Genomic DNA, 22,885 nt, shown 5'->3' on the forward strand with positions numbered 1-22,885 from the left:
CAAGCAGGTTACTGAAGGATGTCTGTAAATCACCCAACAACCCCCTTTCTACAGCAGACATAAAAACAAAGGTCTACTCTGTAATTACTCTATAATTACTATTTATTTTAATGTTGCCTGCTCTTTCAACAATGCATGCCTGCACATAAGGTAGAGCCAGTTGGGTTAGGATTTTTTAGATGATTCTCCTGTAAACTGAACAATTACTACATGTGGATTGTAGAGATGTGTTTGACCACAAAGGATCAGCATGAGTTTGCATAATGCTTTTAAGCACGTCCGAACAGTGGGCTCCTCCTTAATTTCGATAAACTGCATAGCCATTACAACATCAACATGTGATCAACTAGAAAACAATAATCTATCTACGTCCTCAGTGTTCAATATAGGGACATTAGTTGGCATGGTAACCTCATTTGCCATCTGCAGGCCTCACTCATACTGAAAAATGACACTCAGGAAGCTGTAAAGAAACAATTGAACACTATGTCTGTCTGCTGCAAGTCTCTTGGTATGCTCTTGATTGTCTGTCTCAGAAAAAAACACCTGTATTTGAAAGGTTAAATAAATGTGTTGTGATGGTTAGTCTCCGTCATCACGTTTGTTGGGAAGATTTATTAGTGAGTGCTGAGTGCAGCAGTGCATGTTAAATATTGACAAATGGGTGCTCAAAGTCTAATTCAGCATTTGAGGATGAAGAAATGCTGGGAAAAATAAGCTTGTTTGCCTTTTTGTTGAGAGTTAGACGAGAAAAACAACACCATTCTCAGATCTCTCTGATAAATGTGAAGCTACAGCCAGCAGGAAGCTAGCTTAGCAGCATATAGGCTGGAAATGGGGAAATAGCTAGCCTGGCTATTTTCCAAAGGAAGTTGGGGTCAATAGGTCTTTTTTTACAGCTGACATTTGACTTGTCATAGTAGGAGAAGCACATGTGTTACTAATAACATTAACACTGCTGTGGAAATGGCATACTAAGCAACCAATCGTGACAAGCTCTTATTCTGAGATATTTCTAACCTGAGAAAATTGTTTCTCTACTTACTGTCAGGCCACAGTCTTGAAATAATTATTGCACTGGAGTTTTTTTCTCTCTACATTTTTTAATAAACAGATATCCAAAATCCAAAATATACACAATGCCAACAATGCCAAACTAAAGAAAAAGATTCCTACATGTTAAAGCATACAAATTAAAAACAATTTTTATGATAGGCTAATATATCACTTATTGGAGGAACTACTTACTTACTGGATTGGGCATTCTAAGCAGTACGTTTCAAAGTATATATGCTCATAACGCATTTGATTGGAGGACATTTATCTTTACTTATGTTGGAATACTTTTCCCACCATTGCTCCTAATCCAGTTTACAGCTTTACTTCACTTTCCCCAAGTGATGCAGCTCTCTCTTCTAGCTCTGCTCTGCACGCCACACCTGATCCAATTAAGAGTGAATTAAGCACTGCTGATTGGCTGAGCTCTAAAACATCTACTGTACAGAGCCGACGCGTAGCTTTCTTAGCCGATCAGACGAGCAGGAGTCAAGTTAGACCAAAAGCTTGCATTTGTTTTGGGCTAATCAGACGTTCTTCTCCTTTAAAACTGTCCGCGAAACAGCAACGTGCTTACTTTGACGGGGTTGGCATCACGACAGCGGCCGCCTTCTCTTTCATGCGATTGGCCGAGCCGTGGGAATATTCAAATACAGCCTTGATTGATTGGCCCAGAGCCGGTTTCAACAGTGCAGGGGACTCATTTCCATTCCGACATCACTTGCTGTGGCACAGACAGCTTGGTCGACTGCCGAGACGAGATGCAGGCAGCTGCACGGACAACACAATCGGCGAAATTATCTTCTATACACGACTGTTGAATATGTCGAGGATGTAAAGTTAATGGAGTCAGTTTCATCAATGGATATATCTCCGGAGGTTCCACGAAATCAGTGGCGAGATTGCTTTTGCAGAGGAAATACGCCTTCCGAGCAGGAGAACAACCAATCAGCCGTGGCGAACCAAAGATAAACAAGCCTTATGATAATACAAAACTCTGTAAGACAATTATTATGTTTCCTATTTCCATCCTTCATGTTTAGGGGCACTGTTTGGGCTCATGGAAAATGTTTCTCAGTGCAGACAATGTTTTGTTGTAGCTGAATTGATTTTTAACAGTATCTGTATAACTAGGCTACATGACAATAACAGTAGGTTATAAGACAAATATTTAGGGTTGTAAAGATGCTACAATGCATGATGTCAGGATTCGCCCTGCATTGATTTTAAGTCGACAACACTTAAGTGGTGAAAATGCCCAGTGCGCACTATGGATATGAGCGTCTCGCCCTTACCATGTCAGTATCCTGCTATTGGCTAATGTGTATTTATATGGGCCGAGTCCAACTATGAGGTTTGTGATTTATATTCACTATAGGCCTATAGAATAGTGTATCTAATGGCAGACTATTCGCCAACATGTATTCAACAGTTAAATAGGCCTATGGGGAAAACAGTAGGCCTAATTGGTCATTATAATATGAGTTAAGCATTTGCATAGGTTAATACAAATCTGTAGTTTCTAAGTGCTTTTTTTCTGAAAACTGCTCTGTTGTGAGCCGATACAATGTCTAGCTCATCCTTTTCATCCTCAAAAGACATCTTTGTTGGGATGATGGTTTGCGCAATGAAAGGCGCTTTATATGTCAGCATCTCAGCGGATACGGGAAGTGCTTTGAAGTATATTATCGGTCATTCAGGGCTGCCTCTGAAGGTTTCCATTTCTATTGTCTAGAAGCCGGAGGTGGGATCATCGCACTTCACTGCACCGGTGGCAGCCGGGGTTGAAGGTTAGCCGCAGCAGAGGGGCCTATATAGATTATTGGCCAGGTGTGAAATTCTACCCCGCATGCTTCTCCTGCTTGTGCCAGCTCCTTTATTACCCAGAGAGATGGGATGTCACATCTTCCCACCAGAGGTAGAGAAGGAAAGCCTGCAATTTGGTGTTTTATTGTCCCCTTTTTTTTTTCTGTCTTTTTTCTGACCAGTGAGAAAAATACCTCAACCCCCCTCTTGGTTTATTTTTATTTTGAGGCATGTGACTATCAGGAATAGGCTTATCTTTATGTTTTATGAATTCCTATAAGCATATTTAAATCATGTCATTGTGACTTTTGATTTACCACAATGTCATAAAGCAAATGTTAGTGCCTTATCCCCCTTTCATCATAAAATATATTGGTTGGCTTTATTTGCTATCAAATCTACAGTTTGTATACTTTTACTTAGCCAGAATGTTTATTGCTACATGTTTTCTTGTCATATAATCTGGGTTACCACTGTGTTCTTCAATTCTAGACTGTTTAGACCGTAACTAGTCTTAATGACATTCATATTTTGGTTGTTTGTTTAAAAAGTGCTTTGCCTGGGCCTGGAGTCGTTTGGGAGGCTTGTAAATTGCGTCGTGTTATGAGCAGTCCATGTGCAGGTATCCCATGGGGGTTTCCTTCTGATCTCACATCACACCCCAGCAGTAATTCCAACTCTGCGAAGGGAAGGGATTTGTCATTTGGCTGCCTGCTTCCCTTTGCCTTCTCAGGAGCGAAGCTGAGCTCTGATTTATTGTGAAGTTTCCCCAGGCTCGCTCAATCTCCATGCCTACCGAATTACTGAATGGAGGAAACAGCTCACCACGAGAATTACCTTTCCTTGGATGACTATTACCCAGGCCAGTACAAGGACTAATTAAGGTCATGTCTTTTTCTGCCATGTCATCCATAGCTTCACATTTAAGGCTGATTTAAGTGTAGGCCTCCAGTCCGTGTTGTGGATTAGCCTATGGTTAGGAGCCAGACTGATAAAATGACTTTGAAAATATATACATGCACCCAACCCTTCTGCCCCTCTTTTAGAAATAATGTAATGCAACCTTTGTAATCACCTTTTTTTTAATCTGCTAAGAGATGTCATGTGTAATTAGAGGCAGCCTGCCATCTTTTGAAATCTGTCTAATTGGTCTTTTCATTCTAATAGGATGACGGGGGAGTGAGATTAGGGTTAAGGGTGGAAGGTTAAGGACTAGGCCTCCGAGGTCATTGGGGGAGGGGACAGGACTGCAAGGGTTATTTGGAGCTCCACTCATTTTTGTCTACATGATGGCGCTCAGTCATTACTTCAAATTAATGATTAAGTCTGCCAAATTGCAACTGATGCATCGTCATTTCCCTAAATAGAAAGGCAGCGAGATGATGACATGCTTAGATGGTACAGAGATCAAAGACCTTTTTTTCTTCCTAGAACATTCTGATGTTTCTGTGATGCATGGTGGAGAGCTTATCATTAGGTTATCTGCCAGATTAGAGCCATACAGGCAGCATTTTCTCTACAGTTTCTAATTAGTTTCATGTTTGCGTGAAGATTTTAATGACTTGAAGGAATCAGTGACCCTTAACAGTAAAGTAAACAGCCAGAGGACGGTGCTTGAGTAAAGGGGGTTGGGAGGACTGAGTGTTTGTGTAATATAAAGTAATTTCTGTCTGTCATTTTGTCTTCTTCTATGGTTTTAACAACAGTTGATGAGAATGGGGTCAACAATCAATTAAAATCATAGTTTGAGTCTTTTGAAAAAGAACTCATCTTTCCACAAAACCTTCAGTGCACTCTTTTACCATCTGCTATCTTTGAACTCAAGGTTTTCTGAAGGCTGGTCAGCATACCCATAGCTCTTTTGACAGTGTGTTTCAGTGTGCATACTGGGATAATGATAAGATAAGGCTCTGTTTACCCTCTCATGCTACCTTGGTTTTGGCCAGACTTTACCCCATGCAGTGTGTGTGGGGTTTTTTTTAACCTTGGGACTGTTTGTGGGCAAGGGCAGATTTGGGTCAGTCCAAGGCTTTCTACTCCCTTAAGTTCACTTAATTGTGCAGTTTTGGATTAATGGCTAAATCGTGTTCTCAGCATCTGTATACATATAAAGTCAGAATTATTATTTCCACAAAAACAAATCCATGTTCAATATTGTATTATTATATTATATATTGGTTATTATAATACTGATATATTAGGTAGGATAACCACTAATCATCATACCAATACTGCTATAAAAGACTCATAGCAGTGGCCCTATATTAACTCCAGAGTAAATGATTAATTGTTTGTCAAAACTGTAAATATCCTAGACTAATACTTCATGCTGGCAGTAGCTGCTGCTGTAATTAATGGTGCAAGCTCTGATCCCAGGGAGTTGGACTTTGTTTCATACCATTTGTTGCTGCAGTGTTAGATGTCAAATTCCACAAAAAATGTTGTTTGAGAATCTTCCTAATTAAGGTGATGTACATTTTTTCACGGTTGAGTAGAAACATGGTCACAAAGCTTTGTGTGACTGACTGTAGGTTTTCCTTGCACATAGATAAAACATATATTCATATCCGCAACATGTCGTTTACATTTCTAACTCAGTTAAGCTTTTTCATAGTTAACTAGTGCAGTGCCCGTTTGGAGTGCGTTCCTCTTCAGAAAGGGGCAATTGTTTGGTTCCCAGTATTTTTTCCTCCCCACAACTTTATCTAACTATAAGCGCGGTTCAATCAGTCGCGGCTCAGCTGCAGCTCATGTAGCGATTCAGCGTATCCCCTTTTTTTCAGTAACGGTACCTTTTTTCAGTGCTTTACCTCTGTAATAACAATTCCAAACCTATTTATCCTATTTACATAGAACATTTTGTTATTTATTCAAAACATTTAACACTCCACACAAAATAACCCCCCCAACCCGTCCAACAAACACCTATATATGTGTGTGTGTGCGTGTGTGTGTGTGTGTGTGTGCGCGCGCGTGCGTGTGTGTGTCGGAGCCCCACTCTCTGTCTACATGCAGAGAGGACAGATATGCTCGTGCGTACTGCGCATGTGTGGGGACACACGCACAGAGAGTTTCCAATTTATAGATAGCTATGTAGTTTACTTTGATTTCCAAATAAATTCAAACTATAGATGCAATATAGAAGGCAAGTCAGTAACAATGTACATGCCAACGTAAGTAACTAAATGCCAATTGATGTAGTTTTCATATAAGGCACCAGCAATTATTTGTACCAAAGACAAATTACATCAGCTTTGCTTTTGACATTGAGTTGTAAGGAACTTTGATAAAAAAAACATGTTTTCTTATGAAAAAGTGGTTGAACTAGAGCTGCAAAGATTAATCGATTAGTTGTCAACTATTAAATGAATCACCATCTAATTTGATTATTTAATAATTGGTTTGAGAATAAAAATTCTGGCTTCTTAAATGTGAATATTTTCGAGTTTCTTCACTCCTCTATGACAGGCAACTGCATATCTTTGAGTTGTGGACAAGACAAGACATTTGAGGATGCCATCTTGGGCTTTGGAAAACACTGATCAACATTTTCTGACATTTTCTAGACCAAACTAATCGATTAATTGAGCAAATAATCGACAGATTAATCAACAGTGAAAATAGTCGTTAGTTGCAGCTCTAGGTTGAACATACAGGGGGAAAATGCCATTTAAGATATAGTGAAACATTTTAACAATGGCATAGAAGTTTACCATAGACTATAAAAGACGTTTACAGTGATGGACCACATTGGACGTTGCGTATACAAACAAGTTTAATTTCCATATGCATTAGCCCTTTGCCCAAAAAGGAAATATGCATTAAATAGTATAGAGACTGTTTTGTGATGGCTACATGAACATTTTGCATGGGAGAAACTGTAATGTTAATGTTTTTCCCAGACACAGCCATTAACGCTGTGTGATTTACACCCAACTGAATGCTCTGAACATCGGTCTGAATATTGCCCAGCAATTGTATAACATGTTGTGCTTGCGCATGAATTGTATAGGAAACACTTTTTAACACTGCTGTAATATCTTTTAACTAATCACAACGGAAATGAGGCTCATTGTTATCAGCTTGCAGGCCTTGAGTGCTCTTGCAGTGTATAAAGTGGCTCTGGGTTGTTTGGTTATCCTGTATGTGAACCTTTGTGTCCTTTTTTCCTCTATAGAAGAAGAAGAAGAGAGAAATCTGGGTCTGTCTTATATGCTGCTCTGATACCAATTATGCAAACTATTATAGAATTTAACCAGGCCAGCTCTTATCGGCTAATCCAGAAGTAATAGATTCTATTAAAAATGTGGTGTGTGTGTGTGTGTGTGTGTGTGTGTGTGTGTGTGTGTGTGTGTGTGTGTGTGTGTGTGTGTGTGTGTGTGGTATAGAGATGAATCCAGAAGCTGCTGCAACACTGCTGTCTAATTCTGTCTGTCAGACTACTTGTCTGGTCTCCATTACTTAGACAGGCTCTTGCAGTGCCTACCTTTAAGGCAGTATAAAAGCCATACGTGATATACAATTAATTATACAGTAAGTGGATTGTTATTCATGGACCATATACTGTTCATTCAAAGAGAGACCCTGATCTGTTCTTCTGTAATGACCAATAGCTCTTTGTTAATCATTTTTTCCTCCTAAATTAACCTTCGTTTTTTCTGCCTTTGTACTCTTTTCCTTTTGCTCATCTGCAGTTTTTGAGTGGAAGGAAGGAAAAACATTAGCATAGCACTCACATGCTAATCCACCCAGAGAGTGAAAAGGGTGCTTGTCTAAGACAGTTTCCATTATCATCTAATTATTAACTGAGGATTCTGAGAACTGCTAACAGGAGCTGAGATGGTAGGGAGGGGTGTATGTGTGAATGTGGCAGGGTGAAAGTGTGTGTAGAGCCAGTGTATATCTTTATATCTCTATCGTTTGTTTAGAGGGAGCCTCCCTCTTTTCAATTTTCTTCTATCTTCGCTCTGACCCTTGATGCTGGGCATACTCAAGACTCCAGAAGGTCATGACAGATGCTTTTGTCCCAGTATAATTTAGGGCTTTTTCCTGCTTTGATGGATATTCTTGTGCTGCCACTTTGTATAGCGAAACAGGTATAATGCAAGGCATGACACATTTTAGATTTTTACTTAAAAATATGATCCACATTGTCTGAAGTTTAACTTCTTCCTATTAGAGCATACATATGAATGGTGCTAGTTTGATGACAACACATCAATAGTGGTCTCAAGATAATTAGCCAAAGGATGCCGTTTTTGTTAAACTGATATAAAAATAAAATATATTAAACTAAAGCAGCTATTATAAAGACTCTCCATCACTGCCCTTATGACTCTTCAATTGACCTTCTCCTGATCCCAGGACAGACGATACATTGGGGGGGGGTCTGGCATTTTGCATTTGCATGACTCTGGAAGAGGCTTGAAAAAATACATTTATCTGCCAAGACATCCTTGGGGGACAGTTAGGCACAATGTCTTTATCTCCCTGTCAGGCCCTCAATAGACCACACTGCTTATCAGCTGCCCAAATGTCGCCTGAGAGTGGAGGAGATTATAGACGCCCTTGCAGCTTAATCTTTGTGCTTTTTTTCTTATTATGCATGTTAGAGAAGTCCTTGAATATGTGAACTTTAAGACAGGGGAAGTGCCAAAGTATGGGCTTGGGAGGAAATGTGAGAAGTGAGACAACTACTTTATAACCTCTATAATGTCTTGCAAAAGGCAGGTTAGTTGCTGATTGCAAAGCTAATTAAAGAAAACTGGTTTGGAAGGGGACCGTTATGTTAATGACAAAGATTCTTGACCTCATTTGTGAAGGTTGAGTTGAACTATGCTGAACACTGCCATTTTTAAGATTGCTGACTTTGCAGTTGCCATGCCCCTAATTTCTGTATTATTACAGCCACTCACTATTGTGAGATATCCTGATTTGACATTGTAAGAAAGTGCAAGACAGAACATTATATGGAGGGCTGGAGAATTGTTATTGCTTGATAACTTAGCCCAGATAATATCATGAATTTTGGAATCACTTTGATCTCATATCTCTCTTCTCCTTTTTTGGGTAATTCAAGAGTCAGAAGGCAATTTTAAGCTAAAGTTTTCATAAAATCCCTTTTTAAATTTACAATTTAGACACCTGGATGAAAGAAACCATCATTACTTGCACTTTATGCATCATTTCTAGGTCCCTTTTCTGCTTTCAGTGAAAGTTTCTTTTTCTTTAAAACTCTGCTGGCTTCTCCTTGAATTATAATGCTCTCCTTGATGTATTTTATTCCAGCAGCAAATTATGGGAGTAATGGAACGTATTCCAATTCACAGCTCATTTTTGCTCGGGAAGGGATTTCCCTGGAGATACCATTTATCTCTTGTGTTCCTTCTGCGTTTTCGGGCACCTCCCTCTTGACACGTGTGATAATGGAAGGGTTGCTGTGAAATTGCCATTATTTTCTAAATGGAATCTGACCATGCTGAGGCTTTTAGCTCTTCAGATGTGTGTGCTCAGATTAAGCAAGTTGCACTGAGCAGTTTGAAGTGGGCTTGTCACCAAGGGACAGATGAGCGGAGAAAAGGAAGAGTGAGGGAATCTTTTCTTGTGTGTGTACATTGGCACCTGAGTAAAATGAAAGCCACCCTGTCTCTTCTTCCTTTTGACGTGAAGGTAATCATGTTTCTGCAGCTCGTCACTGAACACTGTTCTGTGGTTGGCTCACTTTAGCAGCCCTCTGGACCCTGAGGGAGAAATGAAAGCAAAAATCAAAAAGAACCTTAAATGCGAAAAAGAGGCAATCTGACAGCTGTATGCTGCAGGCTTATATTATCCCTGTTGGGGACCACTGCTTTGTAATGAAATACTGTGTTTCCATCCATAATTATTGGACTGACTATTAATACCCTACAGGTCTGTGATTTTTGTTGCATAGATTGCAGTCGTCGGTCTATAAGGTACCTGATTCATATACAGTAAGAAGTAATTACGATAGATAGTTTTGCAGTGCATGCATTCATACTTGGTGACACTGCCAGATAATAAAAGAGAATGTCAAATGCGATTATCACTGAAATATTCCCTCAATGCCTGGCTTTATCTTCAAAATGAAGATGGTGTGGTGAGGCGCCTTTTCTTTCAGACACAGCCTCTCATTTCAATTCAACAATACTTAACTGCAAACAGCACAGCCTATTTTAGGGAGTGAGCTGCTTTTAGCTTTCTCTGCTGATCAATACGGCCATAAATTTACAGAAGAATAAACCCAGGTCTCAGCACTAGTTATAAATTGAAACACACAGCCCGAGGCTACAGGAGGCCTTGTACATAAGTGATCTGTGTGATTGCAACCGACAGAACAAGGTTGATAACAGGAAAGAGCCATCATAACAACTAGGAAGAAGGACGAGATGGAGTCGTAATTATATGATATTACTTTGAATGCACACTCTAGGCAGTTCAAAGTGGGGCTCCTGAATTTTAATATAGTAAAAGGACCCAAGTGGTTGCAGACTTTCATATATGTAAGCTATTGAAGTAACGTGGAAAAACGAAAAAAGAGGAGAGCCTCATATGGGGTTTTAATGTTCTCTACCAGCAAGCTTGCAGTTTTTCTTCCAACATCAAACTTATTTTTGATGCAAGAGTTTGTATGTATTGCTTATAATTTGATGTCTTTCCAATCTTAAAGTTGCCATCTAATTTTTCCTCCAGTCATCCTGGACAATGTACCTAAGCAATCACAAAAAGACATGAGAACAAAACTGATTAGGGATCAAATAATCTCTAGTGAAGTGAAAGGTTTATGAGCCACGCTAGGTGCGTCGTGGGATGTCAATCTCAGTCTGACGGTCGCTCCACCACTTTGGTCCAGACTGAAATATCTTAACAACTATTGGATTGATTGCCGTAAAGTTTGGCACTAACTTTTGCGGTCCCCAGAGGATGAAACCTACTGACTTTGTTAATTGTCCGACTTTACCTCTAGCGCCACCACGAAGTTGACATTTATGTTTAATTTGATTATTTGATGGATTGCCATGAAATGTTGGTGCTGACATTTAACAGTACCTCATACCTGCAAAACTAATAGCATTCCCACCAGCCTCAGCTGCACTTTGTGTTCTAATGTGCTAATTAGCTAATGGTTAACATGGTTAATGTGTACATGCTAAACATCAGCATGTTACCATTACCATTGTGAGTATGCTAAAGTTAACATTTAGCTCAAAGCACTGCTGTCCTGAACAGCCTCACAGAGCCGCTAGCATGGCTGTACACTAGACTAGGAGAAGTATTGTTTAATCTCTATTTTATTTGGTGTTACGTGTATTGGCTACACAGTTAAAACCTGTTTTTGTCTTTGTTCTAGCAGGTTTATCCAGGCTGTGTGCAGCCCTAGAGAACTATCATGCTGGCCTGTATCCAGAGACGGCAGAATCACTCGTCGCAGCGTCTGGCCTGCACACCCAAAAGCCTTGATGTTCCTCCACCGCCATTACTGCTGTCAGTACCACCACTGCAGCCTTGCAACCACAAAGGTGAGTTTATATCACACGTAAAGACATTTTGCTAGAGAGGACAGACAGCAAGTACTACACAGATACCCCAAATACACAGTTTGTACAGTTTTTTACAAACATAGACAATACTGGTAATTAGTAGGATGTTGGTCACGTTAGTGAGTTACTTGTTACTTAATCAGTCATGTTCATGTGCACATGAAGCTCATGCATGGTTTTAGCGGGGTGCGCTGAGATTTCACCAGCTCTGAATCTTCTAGAATTCAAAATAATGGGCCTCCTGATGATGATGATGCCTTTTAATTGGGCTACTAATCAGTGTGCTCCTGCAGTGCATATGCATGCAGGTCAAAGTGGACTCCAAAATTACAGAATTAATCAACTCACATACAGGGTTACTAATGATGTTCACATTTTGTGCAGAAAGTGCTCCCTGTCTGTGTTGTTTGACCTTCATCATGACTGATTATACTACAGTCACTGAAAGGTTGAGTGGGTGTCTCAACCTAACCTGGACTGACATTTGTTATTAGATTTCTTTCAGTTAATTGATTGAATGCGACTTGTTTGCAGATTTAGTTCATGGTATGATGCTTCTTTCTTAATGTGGGTTACTCTGCATCCATATTATTTGTGTAGTGGTCCAAATTGCCTTGTTTCTTCCTGGACAGTCTAGATTCACATAATGAGATCATAGTTCCACAAATGAAGTTATTCTGCTGTGGTTTCCTTTTCTCGGTTGCTTTAAAATATTTGCTGATGCCTTTATATTTCTATGCTGGCTCTGGTTTGAAGCTATATTGAAGATATATAACTACTTACAGTGTAATGGTTCTGCTGGGTGTGTATTGCAGTCTTATGAATGTACTTAGCCATGAAACTTCTTGAATGATTTGGTCCTTTGAAGATTTTCTTTTTGGTATATGTGTTGTGTTATATTTTGAGCTTATGCTGTCATATATTTAATGTGTTTTATTTGGATATATGGAAGAGCAGCTCCCGCACTGCAAAAGCTAACAGGATCGTTGTAAATGAAATGAAACAGGGCTCAGACTGTGGTCTCATTGAAAGCAAGAGCTTGGAAATATTGACCAGTAACATTGCGTGCATTCAGATTTGTCTCTGACAAAATAACCATAATTTGACTATCAATATTATCTTAGACTATGTGGTCAGGATTATCTTATCTGACTGATCACTTGCCAGTTAATGTTTTTTTTTTCATTTGCATGAGCCTGTGTATTCTCATACAGGATATATTTGTTCATTAATCATGACATCTGATCTTCCATTGAGTATGCATAACATAGTAAATGTATGTTTGGGAAGTATAGAAGGCACAACAGTGTTTTCAGATGACCCTGTAATGATCAGATTTCAGTGACACCTGCACGTACACACAGGTGTTTTCACTTATTCTGGATAATTAGACCTTTTCTCAGGTGGAACCACGCTTGAGGGTTTCTGAGGTCACCAAACTCCATGTACTTAAAAGAACCATAAAAGTTTTCTTTCTTGATCTAACAGGTGCCACAAGATTAACAGGAGAGTCCGGGAGATGTATAAATTCCCACATGATCCTGAGACGAAGTCTAATCAGCAAAAAATAAGGGAAAACACCTGTGTGGTCATGGTGACCGACGGTGTAATTAATTGACAAAAAGCGAAAAAAGACAAAAAAACAAAAAAAAAAGTATTTTGCATTGTTATTTTTTCCTTATTTACTTGCAGATGCACAATGCGTTTCTAACTTGACTCATGTTTGAATTGGTGAAAATCTCTCCCTCTTCCGCTTCATCTCCCATCTTTCTCCTCAGGTGGAATGCCTTTTTTGCTATTAAATATTAATTGGGAATCACTGGAGCACTTGTCTGCTAAACGCTGGAACAGAAGGGCCTAGTTTGCCTCAGGCAGAACAGGGGTGTGTTTCTTATCCTATTTACCTGCAGGGCCTCCCACCCTCCCCTTTTGAGTTTTATGTACTGCGACTGTGCATAGTGCAGCACCCTCCAGCTGTAGTCTGACATTTCAAGCACAACCGCAGGGAATAGACTGCTGATGGGAGCTCGGTCTGTGTGGCCCAGGCTTCTTCATTAAATGAGTTGCTGTTGGATTGAGTTAAATAGGGACTTTAGTGGCTGCTGCACTTTTGAAAGCCAATTATCATTTTAAGCTATCAATAAATGGAAGGCACGTGGCATGAAAACTCTCAGCCACACAAACCCATGTGAGAGATTTCTGAGAAACGAGTGTTAGGAATTATGTGATGAGAGTGAATGAGAGCTGTTCTCCTCTCTGCTATCTCAGCTTGAAAGCAGGGGCTGGAAATGCTTTTTCCCACGCTGCTGGTCTGTGCTCGGGTCAGCTCTGAGAGGGGAAAGTTTGCCCAAGCTGGGCCAAGCGGCACAGAAACAAATGAGGAGTGACACTGGTGCAAAGGAGTATTCGCCAGAGCCTCTTCGAGCACACATAACTAAGTGTTCAGCCCTGATGTTACTCTGTTCTGTGAGCACCCTTAATGCAGAGATGGAAAGAGGGAGGCATGTAAACATGGGGTGAATGAGTGTCTGTATTTTTGTTTTTGTGTTTACGGAAGAAGTTTGTGAATAGAGAGTTTAGTTTGAGATTTAAGAGCATATGTTCTGGTGTCAGCATGTCCTCTCTGTCTACTTTCACCGCCTCACCCTTCTCTATCTAATGGTCCTCTGGGTTGCTAGGTTGAGTAAACCACATGGAGGCATTAACAATGGAGGCAATATTCTTTTAACCCCATGGGAAATACTGTAAATATTAATGCATCTTCATATAAGTCTGTTGAGTCAAATAACTCTAATGTGTAAGGGGTCATTCAGTGACAAACCCAGAGAATTGGCATTCAACTATGAGCTTTTTAGGCTTCTTTCAGTGCATTGTTTTGGTTTTATGACACATTTACTATATCTAATTCATATCTATCTTTAGCTTTGGCCCACAGTTAGTGGTGCATATAACAGAATGTTAGCATCGGACTGGATGTTTCTCATCGAAATGCACTTTGGGAGTCGGAGTTCATGTCTGGTACCTTCTATTGTTTCATCAAAGAACCAGATATTTCACACATATTCAGTTCTTCATCTGAGTCACTAAAATGATCTATGGCCAAACAATTGATTAATTCAGTTTTAATCTGTATTGCTTGAATGTTTAAAATGCAATTGAAAGATGGAAACTGACTGAAACAATCTATCACAATAACGACCATTACAATATCCAATATAATTACCATATAATGATATAAATTATGCAAAATACAAAACAAGTTTATTTTAAATTTGTGGCCTGACTTGAGAGGGATAGCTGCTAGCTAGCTGCTAGTCATGTCCTGCTTTGTGACTGATCAGCAGATATTCAATTGCAGAAGCTCGCTCAGAGAGATGAATGAAGTCAGGGCCAATTAATTACATGGTTCTGATGACTCGACTGGGCTCATTGGGCCAACTGGGTGCATAGAGGAGGTTGCCATGGTAATAGAGACATAGATTTCAAATGCAATGGGAATGTGCTGCGCTCAGTCCCTGGTTATTAAGGTAGGTCAGAGTATTTTATTTTTTTTAAAGATGATTTTTTTTGGGCATTTCTGTGCCTTTAATGGATAGGACAGCTGAGATATGAAAGGGGAGAGACATGCAGGAAATCATCACAGGTCGGACTCAAACCCTGGACCTCTGCGTCGAGGAATCAACCTCCTCTACATATGTGCACCCGCTCTACAAACTGAGCTAACCCAGCCACAGAGTATTTTAAATATCAGGATTATTGTGTGGTAAACAAGTATTTATGCCTGCCCGAGAAGCACTGTTCTGTAATTAACTGCCAGTTCTCAGTGCCATGTTCCTGCTGAGGATTAGACGCTCGTAGATATTATCTTACGAAAATGTTTCGCTATAAGTCTTTAGCATAACATCAAAGACCTGTGGGATTTATGCCTGCCAGCCAGCATGTATAGATATTAACAAGGAATAAATTATGATTTTTTTGTTTTATCTCACGTGAGAATCATATGTAGTGGTCATTCTAATGGTTTTCTTATGTTAGCCCTCTGGGTATGTAGGCTAATAGTTGGAAGCTGTGGTTTTGGAAAAGCAATGAGCATGTCCAACTGCCGTTTTCAGCCCTGCCTCTGGGGTTTGTTTTGCCCATAAATTAGTGATTAACTGAAACTGCTCCGAAACAATGAGGTCTGCTCTAGTCTGAGGGGAAATGGCTTCAAGTGTGACCACGGGAAAAAAGATTAGCTCAGTTTAAAGTGGCAGAAAGCATTGAGTGGGATGTTATGGGGGTGGAATCAGGGTAATGAAAGACCATATATATATATATAAAAAAAATACACCACGGTATGGTAAGTACCCAGTGTTTTATCCCTCCTGAATATTTTCATGCTAATATTTATAAAATCTCTTTTCTTTTAGTCACACACACACACACACACACACAATAAATTAGGCCTAGTGGTGATGGAGAGTTTATAATTGGCCCCCCACCCCCAACTGTGCACATCCCCTGCATGGAAAGAGGAAATCAGGATTAGGTGTTTCCTGTGAAAGTGTGCCAGTTTCACTCAGCGTGGTGCCACAACAGTTGAGCAGCATGTTTAATGTGTGGAGCCCCTTCCAACCGAGAAAACATTCAAGCCTAACTGGACCATTAAATCCATCTAGGGTTGTAGATGCATCACACATCAGTGTCATTATGCAGATTTTTGCAAAAAGAAAAATACAAACAAGCTTTTTCAATCCTACGTAACCTATTTCAATCAAAAAGCAAGTGGATGGAAAATGTTAAGGATCAAAGAATTTAAATTTGTAAGTACTCTAGGACGAGGTTGCTCGTGAAAAGTGGCTGGTGTTATTTTCTGTGCGGTTTTTCGTCTGCCTCTGCGCCTGTGCTTCCTGTCAAGGCTGAAGAGTGAAACAGCGTGCAGTCTGCAGGTTCAGGGTGATTAAGTGCTTAAGGTCAGACTGCTAATTATCTCTGTGCCGTTCCTTACCTGACAGCACATAGCTGCCATTTCCCCCGTTGTCATGTGAACAGCCTCATATTTGTTTTCATATCTCATCTGTATTTTACAGCACAGAATTTTGTTGTGTGTCTACAGTGCCTCTCAATAAATAAAGACAGGAAACCATTTCATGAAGAAATGTATAGTTGACAATCTAAAGGAGAGTTTTTTTTGTTGTTTTTGTTAACACACAAATGCTGACCTGTTTCAAGACCTTTTCAGTTTGTCTATAGTGTATGCAGAACATTTCTGCTGGCCTGTGCTACTAATTACATACTAAAAATGTATTAATGCAAACCTACTTTAATATCAACATGAATAATATAATCTCATAAAGGCAACATGGGATGATTAAAGGAACCAGCCCATGTTGGAATTGTAGCTCAGCTATTTTATCTGCTAGGTGAAAATATTTACTAATTTACATTTACATTTTTGTGCTAGAGTTCCAAATGCCTGGGTTTTAAAAGAGCCAAATAGCTGACTGAATATAATTATTGCAGCCTAATAAGTAAGAAGCTTGGGGTTCTGGCTGCATTTGTACATTTTTACTTGTTTGTTTACTTGTTTTCAGGATAAAGGCCAAAATGAGCTGGGGTGAGGGTGCAAATAACCTCTTTGGACACCTGCAGAGCACCATATAAGTGACGTGTTATCAATTATCACTTTCACTAGTATGCATGTGCCCTCATCTTGAGTGTTTGGGTGAGACAGCAGCCTCTAGGCTCTTGCCTTCTTGGCACTTTCAAATGGAAACTTCAGCTCTCATAGTGCCAGATTGTAATTAATGAACCACACATTTTTTTATGAATTAATGAACCAAACACTATTTGACTTGGGTTTGTTTTGCAGGAAGGTTGAGTGAAGGAAGCTAATATTGTGAAGACTGACTTCAATATATACTTTTCTTTACTGCTACCACATGCTTTGGGAAAGTCATGGTAAACATGCTGTGCTTACTTTATGGCCATTTAACACCACTGATTGGTAATAAAGTCCCCAAGAATGAAACAATTACTGCTGGTTGTAATTTAGCGCGGCTTTGATGCTGGTCATGGTGTTTCTGATCTCAGTTTTAACTTTGCATTGCTTGCTTCTGTCAGGATTAGCTAAAATGATCCCCTTTTTTATGCATATGTGGTCCTCAGATGATTAATATGTGAGTGCAGAGTGGGGAAGGCCTATTTGCTAATGAGGTTTCCATAGTGCCACATTAAAGGCAGCCACAGTGGGAAGTGCAGCTGTGTTGTGTCTCCATGGCTCTGACAGGGCTGTAATCTGCGGACTAACAATATCAGACACCCTGTGAAGAGGTGTTAGCATTCAAAGTGTTTGAAGTGTTGGTGGAAGAGCAAGCCAGTCGCAGCATGCAGGGGCTTGACACCGACATTTTACTGACCAAGCAACCGCTAAAATGCTTGTTTTGCTAAATGATCTATCTTTTGGTAATTGATCAATATTATCCCAGGCAGAAAATAGACGAGATTTGTGCAGTGGTGTCGATGCTGGTGTGTGTCGGATTCACGATATTTTTAAATGTGCCATCACTTCTCATCATCTAAGCTCCTTTCAGGTGGATATGAACCTCTTCTGCATATTGTTTATGGTTATGAATATTCAGCTTTTGGCCAAAGGCCAGAAACCATTACTGCAGCTGTTTTTTCCTGTTACGTCTTTCTCACATCTTGATGTTGTGTACAATCTGAACACCTTTTCAACATCCCATGATGTCATGGTTTTCTATAGCAGCACTACACTGTGATACATAATAAGCAGTGTTTTGCTTTGTTGTATTTCTCTGTAGAATTCATTCATGCTCCTAGCACCATGGTGCTGTTCCTTCGGCTCTGCTGGGAGATTGCTGGATGGATTGAACACTCCACCTTACAGCTTTAAACACCCAATTTCTTTCTTTCATGAGATGGATCTTGTAGATTGAATCATTTTCACAGTCGGGAGGCTCACTGTAGGCCTGAAATGAAATGAACTCCCAAATCAATTTGAAATGGGAACAACAAGTGAGCTTTCCCCTGCATAGCTGGAATTGGTTTTGTTATTGATAATTAAATGAAGTGTTTTGTTGTTATTTTTTTGCCCTTTCATTGCAGATTACAGCTTTGTTCTTTTGCCTGGTATGATTTCCACCGATCTAGGTTCATTTTTAGTGCCTTTTCTTTTTATGCCAGGAATTCTATAAAACTGTCACTCTGAAAAGTGGCGGTAATTTCTACCAAGTGATTTATTGTTTTTAAATGGGGCGCCTTTTCCACCTTTCCTTTGTCGCTAGGAGTTAAGCAGCCATGAAATTGCCAGAGTAATAGTGTTTAAATCCAATCTTAGTTTGTCTAGTCGGCTTTGCCCGCACACAATTTAATCTGCAGTGCTCTTGCTCTTTTTCCATCTGCATCAACGTTTCCTTCACAGTTTGGACTCCAAGCTTTTACAGTAGAATCGGTTCAGGTTCAGAAAAGCATAAAGTGGAACCAAATGTCATAGGGAGGAACTGACGATGCTCGAATGATTACAAAATTATTGAGAGAAAGAACCAAAAGTAGGGTGTGGCTCAGCTAGGAAGAATTTGAGCATTTCTGCAAAATTGTTGAAATATTCAGCAGTGATCTTAGAAATGATTAACTACAGTCGGTGAATTTATTTTATAATTTTAAAGAAAGCTACAAAACAATATTAATAAAGCACCTGTTGATTGTAGTTACTTAAATCAGGTTCCTCTTGGCTCCTACAGCTACATGCCATCAAATAAATCTCATTGGAGCCATTTCAGTAAAATTAGGTCCTCCCCTTTTTCTTTTGCCAATTTCCAACTTTTAATTTCCCAGAGTAAACTAACTTTAGGTTGAACTAACTTATGAACACTGATGAAACAGTGCTGGAGGTCATTGTTGTAGTCAAGACCACCTAAACCGAGACAGTCATCACCAAGACCAGAGTGTACCGAGACCAAGTCAAGACCAAGACCAAACCAGTGCGAGTCCCACACTGCATGACACATTAAAATGTTTAAAAATGCTAACCATAGGCAACAATACAAAACTGTTTCATATTCTTCTTTATTCACCTCTTTTATTGCCATAGGTCTATCATGAGAAATGCTTTGATAAAATAATCAAAAGGCTGTTTTGGTCTTGACCGGTCTTGAAATATAATCCCGAGTCCTCTTTATCTGAGACTGAGATAAAAGTGAGTAGAAATACGATTCAATTCCGAGACGAGACAGAGACCTTCAAAAAGTGGTCTTGAGACCGGTCTCAAGACCAAGACCGATGTACTACAACACTGCTGGAAGTGTTTCCCTCCTTAAAATTAGTTTATACATGTTGATGACTGCCATTATTCTCTAAAACAGGTTTGAGATTGACAGGAAAACACAAGATTTCTCAGGGCTGCTTGTAGACTAATCACTTGTCTCTGTCTGCTTTCTTCCCAGGCGAGCCAGCCTCCATGATTTCTCGGTACCCATCTCCTGCAGAGTTGGATGCTTTTGCCCAGAGGACCGCCAACAGCCCACTGTCCATCAAAATCTTTCCGTCTGACATCCGGGTGCCACAACATAAACAGCTTAACAAAACAGTCAACGGGTTAGACACCACAGGCCAACACTATAGCTCCTATTCACACCCGTACTCAGGAGGCTATCAGGGTTTGTTGGGCATCATCAAAGCCTCTGTGGTAGTCAAAGGTGTGGTGAAAAACTCTGAGGGCAGGAGGACTAAACTTGCAAACAACCAGACTCCTGTGGCACCATATAATAATCCTCTGAATAACGGCTACACAGTCAGACACAGGCATAAGGCCTATCATATAAGCTCATGTAAGCCCCATGATGTTCCTATTGAGACACTTTGTTCTAGCGCAGGGATGGCCTCTGGAGATCAGAGCCTGGCCCCCCAGTCTGAGCTGGCAGAGGTTCAAAGCCTGATGAGGCAGATGAGCAGAGTTCCCCACAGCCAGGCCCTGCAGCTGGGGGGAGAGGCTCGAGCCAGCCCCTCTCTGCAGGCTGTGGCTGCAGTGGCACATTCAGACACAGACTTTGTCCTAGGAGTGCAGCCCCAGAGCAATCTTGCATTTACAGGGGCAGTGCTACCTACACAGAGTGCAGACATAGCCAAAGCAGGGTACTTAGAGAAAGGAGACTACACAATGTGGCAGCATAAACATCAAATCCAACAGCAGCAGGCCTATCAGCAGGGAGCAGTGAGGATGTACAGCATGAGTAACAGTGCTCAGAGGCACAGAGCCGCAGAGGCTAGGGTTGGCCAGTCTCCTGAAACCTGCCTCCCTTTGCCATGCTCATCGCAGCTGTCTTATAGGCCGCATCCTGCCAGCATGGGGGCTGGACAGGAGCGAGTCAGCAGCTCCTCTCTGAACTGTGCTGCCATGCAGGGGGAGTTTTCTGTCGGACAGTACTTTGCTCCTTTCTGGGACAGTGTCATGGCCACCCATGATAGTGACTGTTATACTTCTCAGGTGCTGGCAACGGGTACATGTGCAGCAAGGCCTAGAGACCTGGGGCTGTCCCATCCCCATCTCCAACCAAACCGCCATCAACACCACCACCCCCAGAGACACCAGCCACAGCTCCACCCTCATCTTCCTCCTCATACCCAGGCTTACAGCACAGACCAAAACCTCTGTTGTGGGCTGCCTAGTTCTAGCCTGTGCCACGCTGCAGTACTTAGCAGCAGCCTGCAGTCTCTGGAGTGCCTCATCAGTGAGATCCAGCCTCCCTGCATCAAAGAGCGCATGCTGGGCCGTGGGTACGAAGCCATGGGGATGCCTCAGCTACTGGAGCACCACCAGCAAACCCACATCCAGCTCCCCGTCTACAGATAAGATATGGCGTGCTGTCACAAAACGGAACGCAGAGGTGACAAACCTTTTATAGACAATGGCGTGTGAGCTTAGACACCTATGAGATTGAGACATGCCTTTTTAGTTTGTGCATGTACTGTATTTGTAGAAGGCTTTGTGTTATGAGCCTAAAAAGGTAAACGATAATCATGATTTAAGATACAGGTTTAGCTTATGGATTTAATGTTTTATTTTTATATCTTAAATGGCCATCACATATGCCTGCTGTTCCTCATTTAATACTGATGCTGAGCACCTAATCAGAATTTTCCATGATCTGTATATTTTGCAGGTAATTTCCCCATAGGCCTTTACAAAAATGCAAACGTGGTGAACTGAAATAATCATTGGTACCCTTCTGAAAACATTTACTTGAATCTAGGGTCGCTGGTAACCGCTTTTGTGAATATATTGTATATTTTTACATAAAATGGCTTCTTATTTGAACATTCCTTAACTATTTACTGAAATTTTGGTTGTCTGTGGCTTTTTCGTGCACATATGCAGTGCCCCATCTTCTGCAATATGATGCAAATTTCCAGGCCGCTGTATGGGGGAACATTTTGATCATTTGTATAGAAATGTGAATATGTTTTTTGTTATGGAGCCACAGACAAAGTTATGTAATTTAACATCTTGATTGATTTAATGTAGTCATGCTCAGCACAATGTATTTGGACTGTTGCATATCCAAATCAACACTGTGGCAATTCAGGCCAAGCTAGATGTGTCCTTTGGTTGTATTTCTTTTTTATTTGAAATGGTTGTTTAAACATTTTTCTTGAATGAACTAATCTCTGGAAGGTTGTGACTCTGTTGCACAACACCTGGGTATATACTGTATGAGTGCCATGTTGGAGAGCAGGTCACCTGAATCATTTACACTATCTTCTTTGTAGGGCTATATAATCTCTGATGGTGTGATATGTATGACTGAGTAGCTCTTTGTGTGTCTGCACTTGTTCTGTAATACTATTTATTTCTGTCAGCCTGTTGAGTTATATGGCAAACTGTCTATAATTATAAAGTGCAATTATTATATATGAAAATGCGAGCGCTCTCCATGAAGGATGTTGTTGAAATAATTACATTTTGCAATGTATGATCCTAATCCCTCAATCCTTTTTTTGCCTCTTCGTAATAAGGATTGTCAAATAAATGAGATTTTCTAAACCCAGCACATAGTTTGTGTTATTACATATTATTAGTTAATATCTGCCAGACATGCAGCTGAGAATGTTTTTTATTATATTCATGAATGATAAACTAGTTGTGGAAAGATGAGACATCTTTCTAGTTTTATTGCAAAGGGTTTTGAGGCTTAACCACCTGGCAAGTCTTTTTTTTTCAGTCATAGATCTCATTTGTATTAAGATCTTTCTTTTCACTGGGGGGATCTCAGGTTTATAATGTGATGTAAATCAATCCTTAGCTGAAAGATATTGGCCTGGTTCCTCCATAAATGAGTTGAAAGTGCTAATTTTGTTATCACAGTGAATTACGTTAGCCTAGATGGATGGCTGACGCTTGAGGCAGAAGCCATTGAATACTTCAAAATACATATGTGTAAATGAATGTTATATTACATTTGTGTATG

General features: G+C 40.3%; 1 protein-coding gene across 2 annotated transcripts; it reads left to right on the top strand.

Moving 5' to 3' along the window:
• The first annotated feature begins 1,781 nt into the window (after positions 1-1,781).
• On the top strand, positions 1,782-22,459 carry LOC144531251 (protein FAM222A-like). 2 transcript variants are annotated; one of them, XM_078271288.1, is made up of 3 exons: positions 1,782-2,055; positions 11,231-11,399; positions 19,865-22,459. In XM_078271288.1, the coding sequence occupies exons 2-3, from the start codon at positions 11,270-11,272 to the stop codon at positions 21,268-21,270; spliced, it is 1,536 nt and encodes a 511-aa protein (XP_078127414.1). In that variant the 5' UTR covers positions 1,782-2,055; positions 11,231-11,269; the 3' UTR covers positions 21,271-22,459. The 2 variants fall into 2 exon arrangements, with proteins under 2 accessions (XP_078127414.1, XP_078127415.1); XM_078271289.1 differs by having other exon boundaries at positions 11,234-11,399.
• The last annotated feature ends 426 nt before the right edge of the window (positions 22,460-22,885 follow it).

Source organism: Sander vitreus, chromosome 16, assembly GCF_031162955.1.
Source record: "Sander vitreus isolate 19-12246 chromosome 16, sanVit1, whole genome shotgun sequence".
NCBI classification, from domain to species: Eukaryota; Metazoa; Chordata; class Actinopteri; order Perciformes; family Percidae; genus Sander; species Sander vitreus.